This window comes from Silurus meridionalis, chromosome 5, assembly GCF_014805685.1.
Source record: "Silurus meridionalis isolate SWU-2019-XX chromosome 5, ASM1480568v1, whole genome shotgun sequence".
In the NCBI taxonomy this organism is placed as follows: domain Eukaryota; kingdom Metazoa; phylum Chordata; class Actinopteri; order Siluriformes; family Siluridae; genus Silurus; species Silurus meridionalis.
In genome coordinates, this window is record NC_060888.1 from 14,019,155 (window position 1) to 14,035,219 (window position 16,065).

Below are 16,065 nucleotides of genomic sequence, written 5' to 3' on the forward strand. Positions count from 1 at the left end.
TGACTGGGACATTTTCAGGAGAGCTGCAACCAACGGCAATTTAATCAACTTGGAGGAGTACACTTCAACAGTGACCAGCTACATGAGCAAGTGCATTGATGACGTAACCATCTCCGACTATCGTACCATCGTGCTCACACCCACCATGATGAAGTGCTTCAAGAGGCTCGTCATGAGGCACATCAAGACCCAGCTTCCACAATCACTGGACCCCGTGCAGTTCACATATCATCCAAACCGCTTCACGGATGATGCCATTTCCACGACCCATTATCTGGCCCTTACCCACCTGGACAACAAGGACTCATATGTACGAATGCTGTTAATAGACTTCAGCTCAGCATGCAACACAATCATTCCTCAGCAACCAATTAATAAGTTGAGCCTATTGGGCCTGAATACCTCAATCTGTAACTGGATCCTGAAGTTCCTGACTGGGAGACCTCAGTCAGTCCGGATCGGAAAAAGCATCTCCAGCACCACCACACTGAGCACTGGGGCACCTCAGGGCTGTGTGCTCAGTCCACTGCTGTTCACTCTGCTGACCTACGACTGTGTAGCAATGCACAGCTCGAATCACATCATCAAGTTTACCGATGACACGACTGTGGTGGGTCTCATCAGCAAGAACGATAAGTCACCTTATAGAGAGGAGGTGCAACAGTTAACGGCTTGGTTGGATCGAACAACCTGTCTCTGAACGTTGACATAACGAAAGACGGTTGACTTCAGGAGAGCACAGAGTGACCATTCTCCACTGATTATTGATGGATCCTCCGTGGAGATCGTCAAGAGCACCAAATTCCTTGGTGTTCATCTGCCAGAGAACTTCACTTGGTCACTCAACACCAGCTCCATCACCAAGAAATTCCAGCAGCGTCTCTACTTCCTGAGAAGGTTGAGGAAAGCCCATCTCCCTCCCCCAATCCTGACCATGTTCTACAGAGGGACCATCAAGAGCAGTCTGAGCAGCTGCATCACTGCCTAGTTTGGGAACTGCACCATCTCGGATCGCAAGACCCTACAGAGGATAGTGAGGACAGCTGAGAAGATCGTCAGAGTCTCTCTCCCCTCTATAATGGACATTTACACTACACACTGCATCCGCAAATACAACAGCGTTGTGGACAACCCCACACACCCATCAGGGAAGCGGTTCCGAAGCATTCAGGCCATCACATCCAGACTGTGCAACAAGCCATCAGGCTTCTCAATACTGACCTAAAACTCACGCACACACACTCAACTGTGTGACTGATCTGTAGAACCAGGACTCAAACACACTATTGTACTCACTTCACACATTCATGCCCATATTATATCACTTCATTACTACAAACTGTTTACATGCTATTTTTGCACAACTTTTTTTTTTACTGCTGCTATTTCTTTTTTTGCACAAACCATTTTGTTTACATTTTGTTTAATTACAATATTGACTCCTGTACTCAGTTCTCTTTTACACACTGCACTGTGTAACATATAGCAGGTTTACTGGCGGCTTTATTTTGTGTTTTGTGTATTTGTCCTACACTGTCTTGTGTTGTCTTTACACTGTCTGTCTTGCACTGTTTGCACCAGGTTGCACACGATGCACTTTATGTGGCCAGGACACACGTTGTTTCATTTCACTGTGTACTGAGTCAGCTATATATGGTTGAAATGACAATAAAAGCTTCATGACTTGACTTGACTTGGCTAGAATTCACTGCCGTCCTGTCCGCCCGGAAAACATTGCGACCCCCGAGCTCAATGTTGCTGGGAATGTTGTCATTAAACTGTAAAAATCATGACATTACATTTCTTAATCTACTTGTGAGATGTTATCCGGAGCAGCAGTTATTATATTTTGTTCGGGAGAGACCGTACATTAGCAAGGAAGATGCTTGGAAGAGATGGTTGATGTGGGTTTAGCCTTAGCCCAGCCCTAATGCTGCCTTGCTTCCCCCTTCTTTGTTTACGATCTTGGCACCAGGGTCTCTCTGCCAGCCGAGCTGGATCAACAGTCCACGGTGTTCGAGCAATTTCCCAAGGGAGTTCAAAGTTCATTGAAAGTCCCTCTCTGTAGTTGTGACCGATGACTAGTTATGTGTGACGGCTGTATTCGATATGTGCAAGCCTGTTCTGAGTGAATAAACTTGCAGTTAGTGGAGAAAAACTACCGATTTGCGAAATCTGGAGAGACGCTGGGCCTCGCTTTGTGCACACGCTGCCATCTTGGCCAACCGTTCCTGTTATGATAAGTGTATGATTAGTTAATGTTATTGGTGAGAAATATATACTACATGCACTGTTAAAACAAATAATGAACTAATCAAACAATACTTTGATAGCTTTTTCATTTAATCCACATAGAGGTCATTTCACAAATATCATGAATGGGTTCCTCAAGATAATACTGCACAAAAAAAATAGAGTTTTTAAAAACTAATATAAATTAGGGACATCTCTGTTTTGGTTAAAATTCACATTGTACACACAGCCATTTGTTCTTGCAGTGTACAAGCCTATAATTATATGTGCACTTAGTATACAAAGTAATGTAACTTTGGCATTAACTGCTTACTTACTGTAATTCTGACAAACGCCCATGATGAATTATACGACTTGTAACAACTTCTTCTTCTTTCAGCTGCTCCCATTAGGAGTCACAACAGCAGATCACCAGTCTCCATACGATTCTGTCCTCTACATCTGCCTCTTTGAAACAAACTACCTGGATGTCTTCCCTCACACACATTTATAAACCTCCTCCTTGGCCTTCTTCTTTTCCTCCTTCATGGTGGCTACATGCTCAGCATTCTCCTACCGATATAGCCCATGTCCCTGCTCTGCAGACGTTTAAACCATCTCAATCCGGCCCCTTTTAATTTGTCTCCAAAATATGCACTTTCCCTCTAATAAACTTGTTTCTAATCCTGTCCATCTTTGTCACTCCCAATGAAAATCTCTGCATCTTCAACTCTGCCACCTTCAGCACCGCCTCGTGTCTTTCAGTCGAAGTTATACGACCTGTAACTGGCATTTTGATTTTAACTAAGAAATGTATATTTGTGATATGTGTGTTTCATTTGTAGATCTCTTTCTGGCCGGATTGTTGGTGGTGTCTGGTGGTTCTTCACCCTCATCATCATTTCTTCCTACACAGCTAACCTGGCAGCCTTTCTCACTGTAGAGAGAATGGTCTCCCCAATCGAGAGTGCTGAAGACTTAGCCAAGCAGACAGAGATCGCTTATGGTACACTTGATGCTGGCTCAACCAAAGAGTTCTTCAGAGTAAGCAAGTGAATTCCACTGCAGTTTATTATGCCAAATGCTTAAATTCTGAATCCTGCCATTTAAAACCCTGTCTAGCACTATATAATTCCACATGCAAAATCCTATTTAGTCATACATTTATCTCTGCAGAGATCGAAGATTGCTGTGTTTGAAAAGATGTGGTCCTATATGAAGTCAACCCCATCTGTGTTTGTAAAGACCACTGATGAAGGAGTGATTAAAGTTAGGAAATCTAAAGGAAAATATGCGTATCTGCTGGAGTCAACAATGAATGAATATATTGAGCAGCGCAAACCCTGTGATACCATGAAAGTGGGAGGGAATTTGGACTCTAAGGGTTATGGTGTTGCCACACCAAAAGGCTCCCCACTCAGGTAAAGAACAGCAGCATTTCATCTTGCTTGCAGACTTGCTGAAAGTGTCTCTTGTTTTAATTCCAAAATGTAACTTTGAAGATTTGTTTAGACTTTCAAGTGTTATACTTCTTTGCAATTTAATTGATAATATACATATGGAAACATGATTTTTTTTTCTTTAATTCATTACAACAAGACTGCAGCATGTAACTTCCATTGCTATGCAGCACAGTGGCATGTGTGGGTGGATGGTGGATGTGTGTGGGTTTTTGTGTGTGTATGTGTGTGTATGCATGAATCAGCCTAGAACGCATGCAACTTTAACCAAGGGCTGAGGTTTTGAGAATTTATCTCAAGTGCTTGCATAAGAAAGGGTGGCATACTGTTTAAAAGCACTTGTGGTCAGCACCATGGCAATCAACACTAGTTTCCTGTATTCAAGCAATGAAAATGCATCAGTCTGAGTGTAGTAGAAGGCACAGCTTTAGTGATTTCCAGTATCCCTTACTTATTTAATTCCTGTGTGCATCCATTATGTAAGTTATGAATGACATTAAGATATTGATATTAATACTGTATATCAATCCACTCTGATGGCATCAATGTCTCAGTGTCATTCATTTTGTAGCACTACCTCATGACACTAACACACTACTGCAGATTGATATTATATCCAGTTCAGTGCAAAAGGGGCTCAGAAGGGCAATTTAGAGCTGCTAAAATAACTTCAATAAACTCTACCTCCCTCTAATAAGAAAAGCTCCTTGGGGGAATGACCTCCTAGCAATTGTACTGTTATATTTAGGTCACCCTATAGAAATTTGAACATGGAGTGAAAGACAATGACAAAATGACATTGAGTATAGTATATAAAAAGGGCCGGTTTGCAGCATGCTATGCCATGCAAAGAAGACGTTAATTTTTATTTATGATTTGACAGTCATCATCACTGTTAGGCGAGATTATAAATGAATGTACACTTGTTTACCTCCCTTTTGTGCCGAAATGGATGAAGAGATAGTTAGCATGCTCCTTGTGGGGCTATTTTTTTCCTAACTATGTGTTGCATGAGATACAGTCTGCCAGATATTCATCGCTCTTCACTGAGAGAGATTATTTTCTTTGGTTTAACTGAATAGATCTTAAAAAAATAAATAAATAAAAAATAAAAAGGAACTTTATGCGTAAAGATGTGTACCTACACTTTTACCAGCATACAGTCTGTTGACCATATTAAAAGTTGGCACTTGATTTCCACGAGGTACAACAATATTATACTAACAGAAAGTAAATTTTTCTAGCAACCACATTCAAATTATGTGAATAAGATACATTATTACTTAAATATTTCATGTCGCTATTTAATGTACTTACAGTGTAACTATTATAATACATATGCCTTTAACTACAAAGGATGGACTTAATCAGGCTACACGTGGTAATGGCTCACATATGACTAGGCAGGCAATATGCAAGGGAAGAAAATATGAAAGTAGCTTACAAATTTGTAAAACTTTACATCTGTAAATGTTTTTGTGTTGCATTTTCTGGTTTCTTTAGAATATCTATTCATTTGTTCTTTAACTAAAACATTGAACTCACTAAAATGATATGGTTGAGGTATGTTATAAGGTATGAAAATATACAGATCTGGGTTGAACTATGTATATTATTTGCCAAATATACTAATGAGTTGTCCTAGATTAACAGGCTGTCCAAATGTATAGCCAAGTTATGGTCATTATGTATATAGTTTTCATAAAAAAAAAAACATTATTACTGTCAACAGAAAGTGTTTACTTTGTATGACAGCTTTCTGGGAGAAAATGAAAAAAACTCAATTAATCTCAAATAAATTATTTGTTTATTAGACAAATGTTTTCTCACAACACTTATTCCATCAAACTTATTGGCAGTGTTCTATTTATTTCACTTATTCTATGCATAGTTTTACACAATGTTATGTGTATGATTATATAAAAATCAGAATAAGCATTTACAGTAGCTGTGTGTCACATAATGAATTAGCAGGGAGCGATTGTAAGTGTAGAAACCTTTTAATACAGAGCAATTAAAAATAAAACTGAACAATAAATGAAAATACCAGGAAACACAGACCATAACCTAAACATGAATCCCAGTGAGTAACATTGTGGGGAAAATAATGAAAAGACATTAAATGGGGGCTATATGATGCTAGTGATTGTGAATTGAGTCAGGTGGCTTTTATTGTTATTTCAATTATATACAACAGCATGACATACTTTAGTGAGGTTCAGTGGCTGTAGGAAAATGTAGTATGTGTCTAAAATCCTGAAATGTTGTGCCGTAGCAATATCACAAGCAAAGAGGCAATTGGTTTATAAAGTTCTATGCATTTTGAATGCTTTTGAACATTTTAACTGTCTATATTTAGTAATGTAATCTAAGATAGAAAACTCAGATCCTGTGCTTAACTGAATGAAAAATGACTACAGAGCCATGAGCACGATTTTTTTTTTACCACATTATTTAATGCTGTGTTATCAAGTGTCAGTCTCTGCCTTGAATTGTGAATTGTGTGCAAGACAAGGATAAATGGGCAGTAAACATTAATATTGAACACATTTTTGAAAAATTGATTGGTATTTTGCCGTTAATGGTATTACATAATACATAATGCTTTGTATATTACAGAGGTAATGTTGTGATAGTATTTGGCTCCTTCATCTCTGCTGAGAAGGGAACTATAAACACTTTTATAAACAATGGTTTTAGCTTTCCAAATCACCAAAGTCTGCACTCTTTTTTTTTCAATCATGAAAGTGCTACAACAGTGACTGTAAGAATATAAACAGTGACTGTAAGCAGATCTGTGTATAAAATATTTAATATCTCTGTCCCATCTTTCACAAACCATGACCACCTACAACATTTTAGTCAATAGTTTATAAATTATGTCAAAGCTTTCCTTTACACTGGGTAATGACTATTTCCTTAAACTGCCTCTGACTACATTTTTATCTTATTGTTTCAAGAAACCGAGTGAACCTGGCAGTGTTGAAACTGAATGAGCAGGGCCTGTTGGACAAATTGAAAAACAAATGGTGGTACGACAAGGGCGAGTGCGGCAGCGGGGGAGGCGATTCAAAGGTCAGCCCAAATGTGACAAAACACAGTGGGTAAAAATCCAGCACCATAGGGAGGTGGGTAACCGGCAAGCACACACTCAGCCAGTAATCCGAATAAAAAACTACTACATGTACTAATACGTTTTTTTTTTCTTTTGTTTGTTTTTTTGTATTTTTGACGTCACAGAGTTATGTATAAATGTTTGATTTGACCCTGTTTAGTCTCATAAAGCGCAGCAGAGTGTTTTCAGCCTGCCGGTTGCCCAAAGTTATATCAGTGGGGGACAAGGGTACATGGCGTGTTAATGCATATCCTAACTGTTAAACTGTGGGATTATTTGTGTGGGTGTATGTGTTATAGTATATGTTTGTTAAATGGTATAGTAAATGGTATACATACTTGAATTAACACTGATAGGTGAATAGACTTACAATATACTGGAAATTGTGATTTTCTCATTAAACCTAAAAATAACACCAAACAGCCTCTATACAGCTACTGTTTAAAAAAAAAAAACATTTTTTTGTTTTTGTTTTTAAACAGGACCTCTGCAGGCCCACATTAAAGCAATTTACTCTTCTATGTCCTTTAAATGCTAGATTAAATCATGAGCTCATAAATGATGAAATTCATAAACCTAATGCAATAGCCTCAGGGAGCACATTTTTGCATGCTTTTACACAGTTTTATGTTAATTGTGTTAGGTTTTAATTAGCACCACATAATATACTGCATTCAGAAGTTCTTTTGCACTGCACAGCCAGTGAAATTTGCTACATTTTACTCCTATACCTACTCTTATGCATTCCTTTTTTGCCATTGTCTATAGTTTAGCTAAAAGAAATAAAACAAATGCTGGACAGTGCATAAATAATGGCCTATTTATTGTGTCAGCATGAAACCAACACTATGGTAACACTATAGATAGGCCATGAAAGGTGACACGACTTTTTAAGGTTGCTGGTCACATGCTTTACCACTGCATGACAGACAGAAGTGACACATGCAGCCACCTGCATGAGCTAATCTCCTTTTTCCATTTTGATTAAGAGATAGCTGTTAGGCTTAGAGTCATTATAGTTTAAATGCCCTGATAATATTCACCACTGCTTATCTTCAATTTTTTTTTTCAAGTTGTAGGCTGACCTTTACTGGTAATTACACATACAGTATATAATTATATAAAACATAACCAAATATTGATTTTATATGCAATAGTGATAATAAACTAAAGTATTGAAAATGAAGACAAATACATTCTTAAAAGACCAAAGCATTGCTCAACTAGGTCTTCTCATTCTTTCTTACCATAGCTATCAAGTTTACTAAGTAGTGCTTGTGGATAGTGTATGTATAAGATATTTCTGTGTGAGTAATACATAAGAAAATAAAAGTGAAAGGGTTATGGTTTGTGTATGTAAATGTATGTTGTGTGTAATTTTGTGTATTTGTGTGTGTATTGTGTGTTCCTTGAGGGAAAGAGATGCTGCATCAACAACGCTTTGGGAATGCTTCCGCGTTGTTGTCTGGATCATGTGTGTACTCAGTCCAATGAAAAGCATAGAGTGAAACTGGTATTACCTTCTGAAAATGGATCGAAGCACTGAAGGGATGCAATAGACACAGTGTCTTGTTCCCTCAGGGAACCAGGGTTACATACGTTACCTAGAGATGTTTCCTTTAAGGAACTCGAGCTGCGCCAACAATGCTTTAGGAATGAAAATCCAATCACGCCAGACTGACCAGTCCCTTCTTATTGTGGATGGGCACAGCTAGGTCGAAGGACTGAGGTGCCAGGAGTGGCACTAAAGTCAAGGCTATGAACCTGACAATCCAGTCCACCTGCTAAATGTCTGCTTCTTTGCAGGGACACACCTGAAAGGCACCTAGGTCAATGGCTCAAAGGGAGGCTCAGACAGGGCCTCCAAGACCATGGCCAAGTCCCACGCAGGCACTCTAGATACCACAGAAAAAACATGTCACCAACGGGTTCTTGATCTGCGACTGCCCCGCAAGAGGGGCGTTATAAGGTGCAATGGCAGACACGTAAACCTTCAGGGTTGAAGGAGCCAACCCATTAGCAAACTGTTACTGAAGGAATTCCAGTACTAAGCCAACCAGGCAGTTAACTAGATTCAAGTGGTGCTGTTCACACCAAACCGTGAACAGGCGCCCCCTCACAGTGTACGACTTCCTCGTGGAGGGAGGTCTGAATTGGAGGATTCTACCACCTTCAGGGGCCATAGCCGCAGCTTCCACAGCTCTGGGCAGGGGTGACATACTGTGCCCCCTGTCTGAGAGAGATCTCGTGAATCTTCCTGAGAGAATGTTTGAAAAGGGATACCAGGTCTGAAAACCATGGCCTGCCCGGTCACTGTGGGGCCACCAGAAGTAGACAGACTAATTCCCAGAGAACTCGCTCCAGAACTTCCAGGAGCAGTGCAACAAGGGAAGAGTTGTCCAGCCCTTGAGGGGCTGGGTTGTAATGGAGAACCAAAAGGGGACAGTGCGATGTCTCTTGAGTCGCAAACAGGTCCACCTGTGCTCTGTAAAATCTCTCCCAAATTTTCTCCACTACCTCAGTGTGGAGGCGCCATTCTATGGGCCTTGGACCTTGTCTCGAGAGGGCCTCTGCTTCCCCGTTAAAGTGGCCTGGCATATACGTTGCTGTCAAGGAAAGCAGCATCCCCTGGGCCCAAAGAAGGGTCTGACATGCCAGCTTGCACAGGAGGCAAGACAGCAGATCCCCCTGGTGGTTGTTGTACATGGTGGCCTGCGGTCTGGAAGGAAATGCTTCAATGCTTGAAGCATGGCCAGCATCTCTAGGCAAATGATATGCCATGTGTGATGGGGCCTTGCCCAGAGACCTTGGGCGAAGCGACCACTCATGACCACTCCCCACCTCTTGAGGGACGCATCTGTCGTTAGCGTTACGCAACGACCAGGAACTCCCAGCACAGGACCCTGAGACAGAAACCGGGGATCTCTCTACACATCTAAGGAACGTAGGGCTTGCTGCGTGACCTTGATCGTACGGAGTAGATTGCCCCTCTGAGAGAATCCTCAGGCTCTGAGCCACCACAGGATGGGTCTTGTGCAGGAGGCAAAGTGGAAACACATTGGAGGCTGCCATCAATCAGACCCAGCAGTCTTTGAAACTGCTTCATAGTGAGTGACTGGCCTTCCCTCACGTCTCTTGGTGTGCCTAGAGCCGGAGCTATGCCCTGGTGCAGCTCTAGGGACCTTCTAAAAGGTGTCGAACCCTCCAAGTCCGCTGCAGTACTGGGCAGAAACAGGGAGGGCATTCGCTGGAGCTGGCCATGCCCTAAAGCACTAAATGTGGCAGAGATAACAGACCAGCTCTCTGAGCTTCTGCTGATTAGCAAGCCAATCAATCAATCTTAAGCAATCTTACATTTAATAGCTTTTTAAAGAGGACTGGGTGAGGGGTTTTCTCTAAAGACTTAGAGAGCTCCATCCCTCCCAGCTCCGCTCTCAGACAAGCAACACAGAGATTGTGCATACCCCCCCACCTGGAGCAGGGCAGGGAGGAATGCATGAATGAAGGGAATGCTTAGTTTCTTAGTCGCTTCATTTTTTTTTTTTTTACCACATTTACCATAGACACATACACACGTAGAGTGCTTTATGAACAAACAGAAGCTAGCGTCGGTTTTACTCCATGTGCATTTATAGCTTAGTGGTCGTGACGTCATCCTGCCGGTGATGCCACGCTTTCCATTGGACTGATTACACACGTAATTCAGAGCATGGACAATGCGGAACCGTTCTCAAAGCATGGTTGCTGCAGCTCGAGTTCCTGAAAGGGAACTGTCTGTTGTCCAAATTTGAAATGCATATTGTATTTGTGGTAGCTGTCATTCTTGCACTCGTTTATGCTACTCAATCTCGTTGTATAGGACAAGACAAGTGCATTGAGTCTCAGTAATGTGGCTGGAGTTTTTTACATTCTAATCGGAGGCCTGGGCCTGGCCATGCTGGTGGCACTGGTGGAATTCTGCTACAAATCAAGGACCGAGTCTCGCAGGATGAAGGTGGCTGCTTGGTCTGCTTTAAAGGCCACTTACGCTTGGCTGCACAGTTACAGTCTACATACAGTTCAGATTTAAAAAATCATTAAGCAAACAGTATTGGAACACTCACACACACACACACACACACACACACACACACACACACACACACACACACACACACTTCTATTTTAGTTTGCATTTTTGGTTAAATTTTTTGTGTCTTTTTTCTCCTTTTACACATTCCCCTCTAACCCTATGATTCACTGTGTTCTTTCGTCGCTGTATTTGCTCTGCTTCTTTCTTTTCTTTCACTTTCTTATTCTTTTTATATTACTGTTTTGTTTACTCTGGGTTCTGTCCTATTCACCCCACTGTGCACTTGCGAGTCTGGCTAAACAAAGCAGCCATGTAAAAGCACATAGCATAACCTTTGTTCCCATCCAAATAAAGAACAGATGCAGCAGATACATGCAACTCTTACTGCAAAAAATATTTTTTTCAATCTAGACTAATGACTGCTTATTATTCAGAAAAAGAGCGTATGTCTGCTTTCCCATAATTTGGTACTCAAAGACTTGCTAAATATGGCATCCACTCAGACATTCTCCTTAAATATATCAACTGCTTTCTCAGATTTTATCAAGATCTAATCTGTAACTATGTGAGATCTGATTCCAATTATGCTTATTTTAATTGAGCTTAATCTACCGGTGAGCAGTCATTAATTAACAAAAGCAATCTTCATTCTCTCCATGCTGTCACTTGCATAAACATCATCTACAGATACATCAGTGTATGTTTTATGATCAATAACTCTATTATAGGCAATTACCCTAAATAACACTCCTAATGTAGTTAGAAAGCAATTACAATTTATAATGGAATATATTTAAATGTTTTTGGTGGTAAATTTGATTAGAAGTTTTACATTTCACAGCCATTCATATTTCACATTAAGAACACATCTGAATTCTTTCGGACCAATCAAATTAGTCCTCATCAAGTGTGCAACTTAATCATCCCAGTGCACTGAAATGAAGTGTGATTAAATCATTTTAAAGATTTACAGATTACAGATCTACAATCACATAATATGTTAGCTGTTGTTAAACACTCAAGGTTTCACTCAAGTCAACTGATAGCTCCTTTTATGCAATACATTTTACAATGTTTTTTATTCATGAATGCTTTTTTGATAGAATTTTAATTTAAATAAAACAAGAAGACCTTAATTGTACCCACAGTCTGTATTTATTATTTTCACCTTTGGTATACCTGTATGAACAGATTCACCTAAAAAATACTTGTATATAGCAAGTTTAATAAGTACATAATACATGCCCAACACACATAGCAAATGAAGTTAAAAGTTAACAATTGTGCATTAGGGAAACGTATATTATATTATAAGTAAAGAGGGTTAGTGTTAACATGTAATTTATAGGTGTGAATCAGAAAATTCATGACACTTGATAATTATATAATTTAGTAATTGGTAAATTTGATTATAAGAAGCACCAGAAACTGCTGACCTAGATTCTGAATTTTAGGCAGTTTTGCAAATCAGAGAAAAAAAAGAAGAAAAAATCATACTTAACTCACTCTTTAATTTACAGCAACTATGGACAGCACCTCATAGTCAGCTTCACTGCAAAACATTTTTTATCCTCTCCATGTTTACTTCCCTTTTTATAACGTCATTAGATCTTGGCTAACTACAGTTTGCTAGATGTTGTTTTTCTTATATTGACTCACATTTGCATGACCTGCATAAACAAAGGCGTGTTTAATGTAAATGAGATATATTCGAGGGTAAAAAACATTAAATGTTTATATGAAATATAACTAAGGGATTAGTGGGCAGGGGCTTGTTTCTACACAGTTAAAGCTGATTAATTATTTACAAACATACTACTCGTTTTGATGTTGTACAACATGAACCAGACACAGATTTCTGCAATTAATTCTGCACTCATTTCTATGCATTGATACATTTGAAGACAAATTATGCTCAGTTATCGAAAATTGATATGAACTGTAATAAAGCAGTGTCTGTTCATACATTTAAGTGCCAGCATATACTCTGAGGTTCATGTGAATAGAATCAGCTAAATAACAAAAGTACATTTTTTGCAAACTTCCCTATAAATATATATAATTGCAGTGTATGACAGAAAATACCGAAATCAGTATGAAAAAGAATAAAAATGTACAGAAAACAGATTCTTTAACAAGTGGTGACAGCTCCTGTTAAATGAAAACACTAATTAGTATTGTGAGAAAAGCGCTGTAGTAATTCCAGTGGCAGTCTAACAATTTGTTTTAACAAACAAAAAAAAACTACCAAAATTAATTTGTCGGTATTAATTATAAAAATATGACAATTTGAAATAATCATATGACATTTTGTAAATGTTTTCCAAACATAGGCACATTCCTTTTTACCTCTGCATGAGCTTCATGCTTTCTGTATGATGTTTCTGATATAATTTTTAATAAAAATTTAATTTGCAGAGTTGTTAGTAGAGTGCAATATCTTACATATGCTGTCAGTGCTGAGCACTTTATTGTGTAAAGAATTCCCTGTTACAGTACAGGTATTAACATTAGCTGTATCATATTAGTCTGTTTCTCTTGCTTCTATTCTACAATATATTACAATTGAAAGAAAGAAATGGGCAATTCTGAATAAGGTCCAATATACATCAAAATGTAAGACTTGCAGTTGTAGGGATTAGAGACATCTATCCCATAATTTCACTCCATGTGGCTATCCATGTGGCTATACCAAAGGTAGTGTTCAAAAGCTTTTTACAGTAACAGTATTCCACTGTTTTTTCACATACTGATATTTACAGAAGGTGAGAGACTTAGGAATGATGCATTTTACAAAAAAAAAAAAGAAAAGAAAGATGATAAAAATCTCCCTAGAGTAATTACTCAAATATCATATTCCCTTTTATTTTATGTGGCATTAAACAAAGATTAGATCTTTTAGCATTATTTTCTAAACCCCCCCCTTTTGTTTCTAACTTTGCCCATGTGTTCATCTCCAGCAATCCATCAATGATGCCATGCACTGCACCACACTGACCCGGATGAGTGGCAATGGCAGCGGTGGGGAGAACGGCCGCATCATTGCACATGACTTCCCAAAAGCTGTGCAGACATTACCGTGCATGAGTCACACAGCCGCCATGGGCCTTGGAGCCTCAGGCATGTGACTGGTACTACACAACTGAACAGGGATGCTCCATACTGCCAAAATGCACTCTTAGACTGCTCTCTGCAAAACCAACTACCCATAAAACGATTTTCTTCTATAAGAAAAAAAAACCCACATGTTTTGTTGGAGAGAAAAGAAGACAAGAGACAAAGATATGCAGTGCAATATGATGCTGAGGGGACACTTTTTGGTAGTGTTTCTTTACAAAATGTGTTAATGCCATGCCAGTCTAACAAAGCTGTTTACTTCTGTCTGTAAGTGTGCAATATTTTGTTTTTACCACTGTTTTTAATGTTGTCTCCCAACTTATTTCCTCTAGGAAATATGTGGATTACAAACTAGGATCACATAAAATATGTGGTATTTTGCACATATTACTATATGGCTCATATGTTGTAATGACTAATAAAGAAAGTGTATTATATGGAGTAAACTTAAAAAAAAATGCACATAGAACCTAGAACTAGTGGATAAAGTGGCTGATTTCCCTCCATCATTAACTTTGCTTAGCCTAATTAAAAAATACATATCAGATTGTCAATCTGTTAATAGTGTAAATAGTCTGAAGTGAATCTTAACCTGAGCAATGGGAGAGCATTTGTTGTTGATCAGTAGAGCATAGCATACTGAACATGTTAATTATCTTGCTGTGTATTTATTTTTTATTTATTTTTTCACCTCAACAACCTTGCATTGCTGCTACGCCTCATTTAAGGTGCCATACCTCATTTGTGCCAGGATTGACTTGGGAGTGTTTTGTGTCTTTGAATCTGCAGTTTCATCAAGAGCACTTTCGGAAGGACAAGACACACTCTGCGGAGATAAAGAACGTTTTAAGTATTTTTGCCCCAATCATTTGAATGTCATTCTCTGCCCTTCAAAAATAGTATTGTCATTCATTTATACTGTACACAGAGCCAAAGCTAAGAATTTTTGAAGCGGTGCTACAGTATAGGCACCCTTTTGATACAACATTCTTTTTTACATCAGCCAAATGCAAAATGAACATTCCTCAACTGCCTTGTATGTCAAAAAGTAGGGTTGAGGGAGTGATCTGAAAGAGTTTAATTTTAGAGCCTGAAGTGTGTGTCATTTTGTATCTAAGTTCTTAGATTGAAATATTGAGCAAATGCTGATAGATGTTGGCTTGCCTTTAAAATTCTCTCTCTGCACACATGCTTCAAGAAAGGTTCATCGATGTTTCCTTTGTTTTCGGTTGTTCTTATACTTACAGAAAAAAAGAAGAGAAAAAGAGAGAACAAGCACCAATATCAGTGGAAATTAACTAACATTTATGTTTACCTTGTGTTTAGGAAAGCCAGCTCTCAGAATAAGTTCCATCCTGATGCATTGAATTTGAAATAAAGGAGCTTCCCAGGGGTACTATGCTTTCACGCCAAACACCATGCTTCGTCCTCTGTGTAAACAAAGAGTGCTTTGTATTTCCCTAACTCTCTGTTTCTAGCTCTCTTTGATGTCTTTTATGAAGGCGCAGGAGTTTGGGCTGCTTTGTGGCCTCATGTTTGAAACATATTTTATACACTGTCACAGATTTATAATGGCTGACAGAGACAATGAACAAAAGTATAGTAAGGAATTTTGAGTGGTGTGTGATTTGTTGTTTTTCATATGAACTGATCTGTTGAGGTAATGCTTTGTTAATTTAAAGGGATACAGTTATTATAGAGATATGAATTTTTGAGCAGTTAGTTGAAATACTTTGTGTTTCTGCTTAATGGTGTATCTCTTTTCTGTGGTTGCCATGCAAAAAATGATATGTGCATACACTTCACAATGATGTAATTTGTTTTTTCAGTTTGTTGGGCATATGTAGAGGTACAGTATGGTTTCATACAAACAGTATGGATGGAAGCATACTAAATCAATAATGAGTAAAATGTTCAAAATAAAAAAAAAAAAAAACACTTTTCTAACCAAAGTCAGCTGTTGGTTATTGCTTTCTGTGTCCAAAACAGGATTTTTTTTTTTTTTTTAGGATTGTCATTTTGTTTCCATGTCCATTAGATTTTGAGGTAGCATTTGGAGTTTGTTGATC

The 16,065-nt window shown here is 38.8% G+C and overlaps 1 protein-coding gene across 1 annotated transcript in view; it reads left to right on the forward strand.

Moving 5' to 3' along the window:
• The window catches only part of gria1a (glutamate receptor, ionotropic, AMPA 1a), a 104,076-nt gene extending 89,339 nt beyond the window's left edge, over positions 1–14,737 (forward strand). The window contains exons 12-16 of the mRNA XM_046849544.1: positions 3,078–3,276; positions 3,409–3,653; positions 6,653–6,767; positions 10,667–10,801; positions 13,840–14,737. Of these exons, the coding sequence (XP_046705500.1) occupies positions 3,078–3,276; positions 3,409–3,653; positions 6,653–6,767; positions 10,667–10,801; positions 13,840–14,007 (862 nt within the window). The 3' untranslated portion in view covers positions 14,008–14,737. The remainder of the gene's footprint in view (positions 1–3,077; positions 3,277–3,408; positions 3,654–6,652; positions 6,768–10,666; positions 10,802–13,839) is intronic.
• The last annotated feature ends 1,328 nt before the right edge of the window (positions 14,738–16,065 follow it).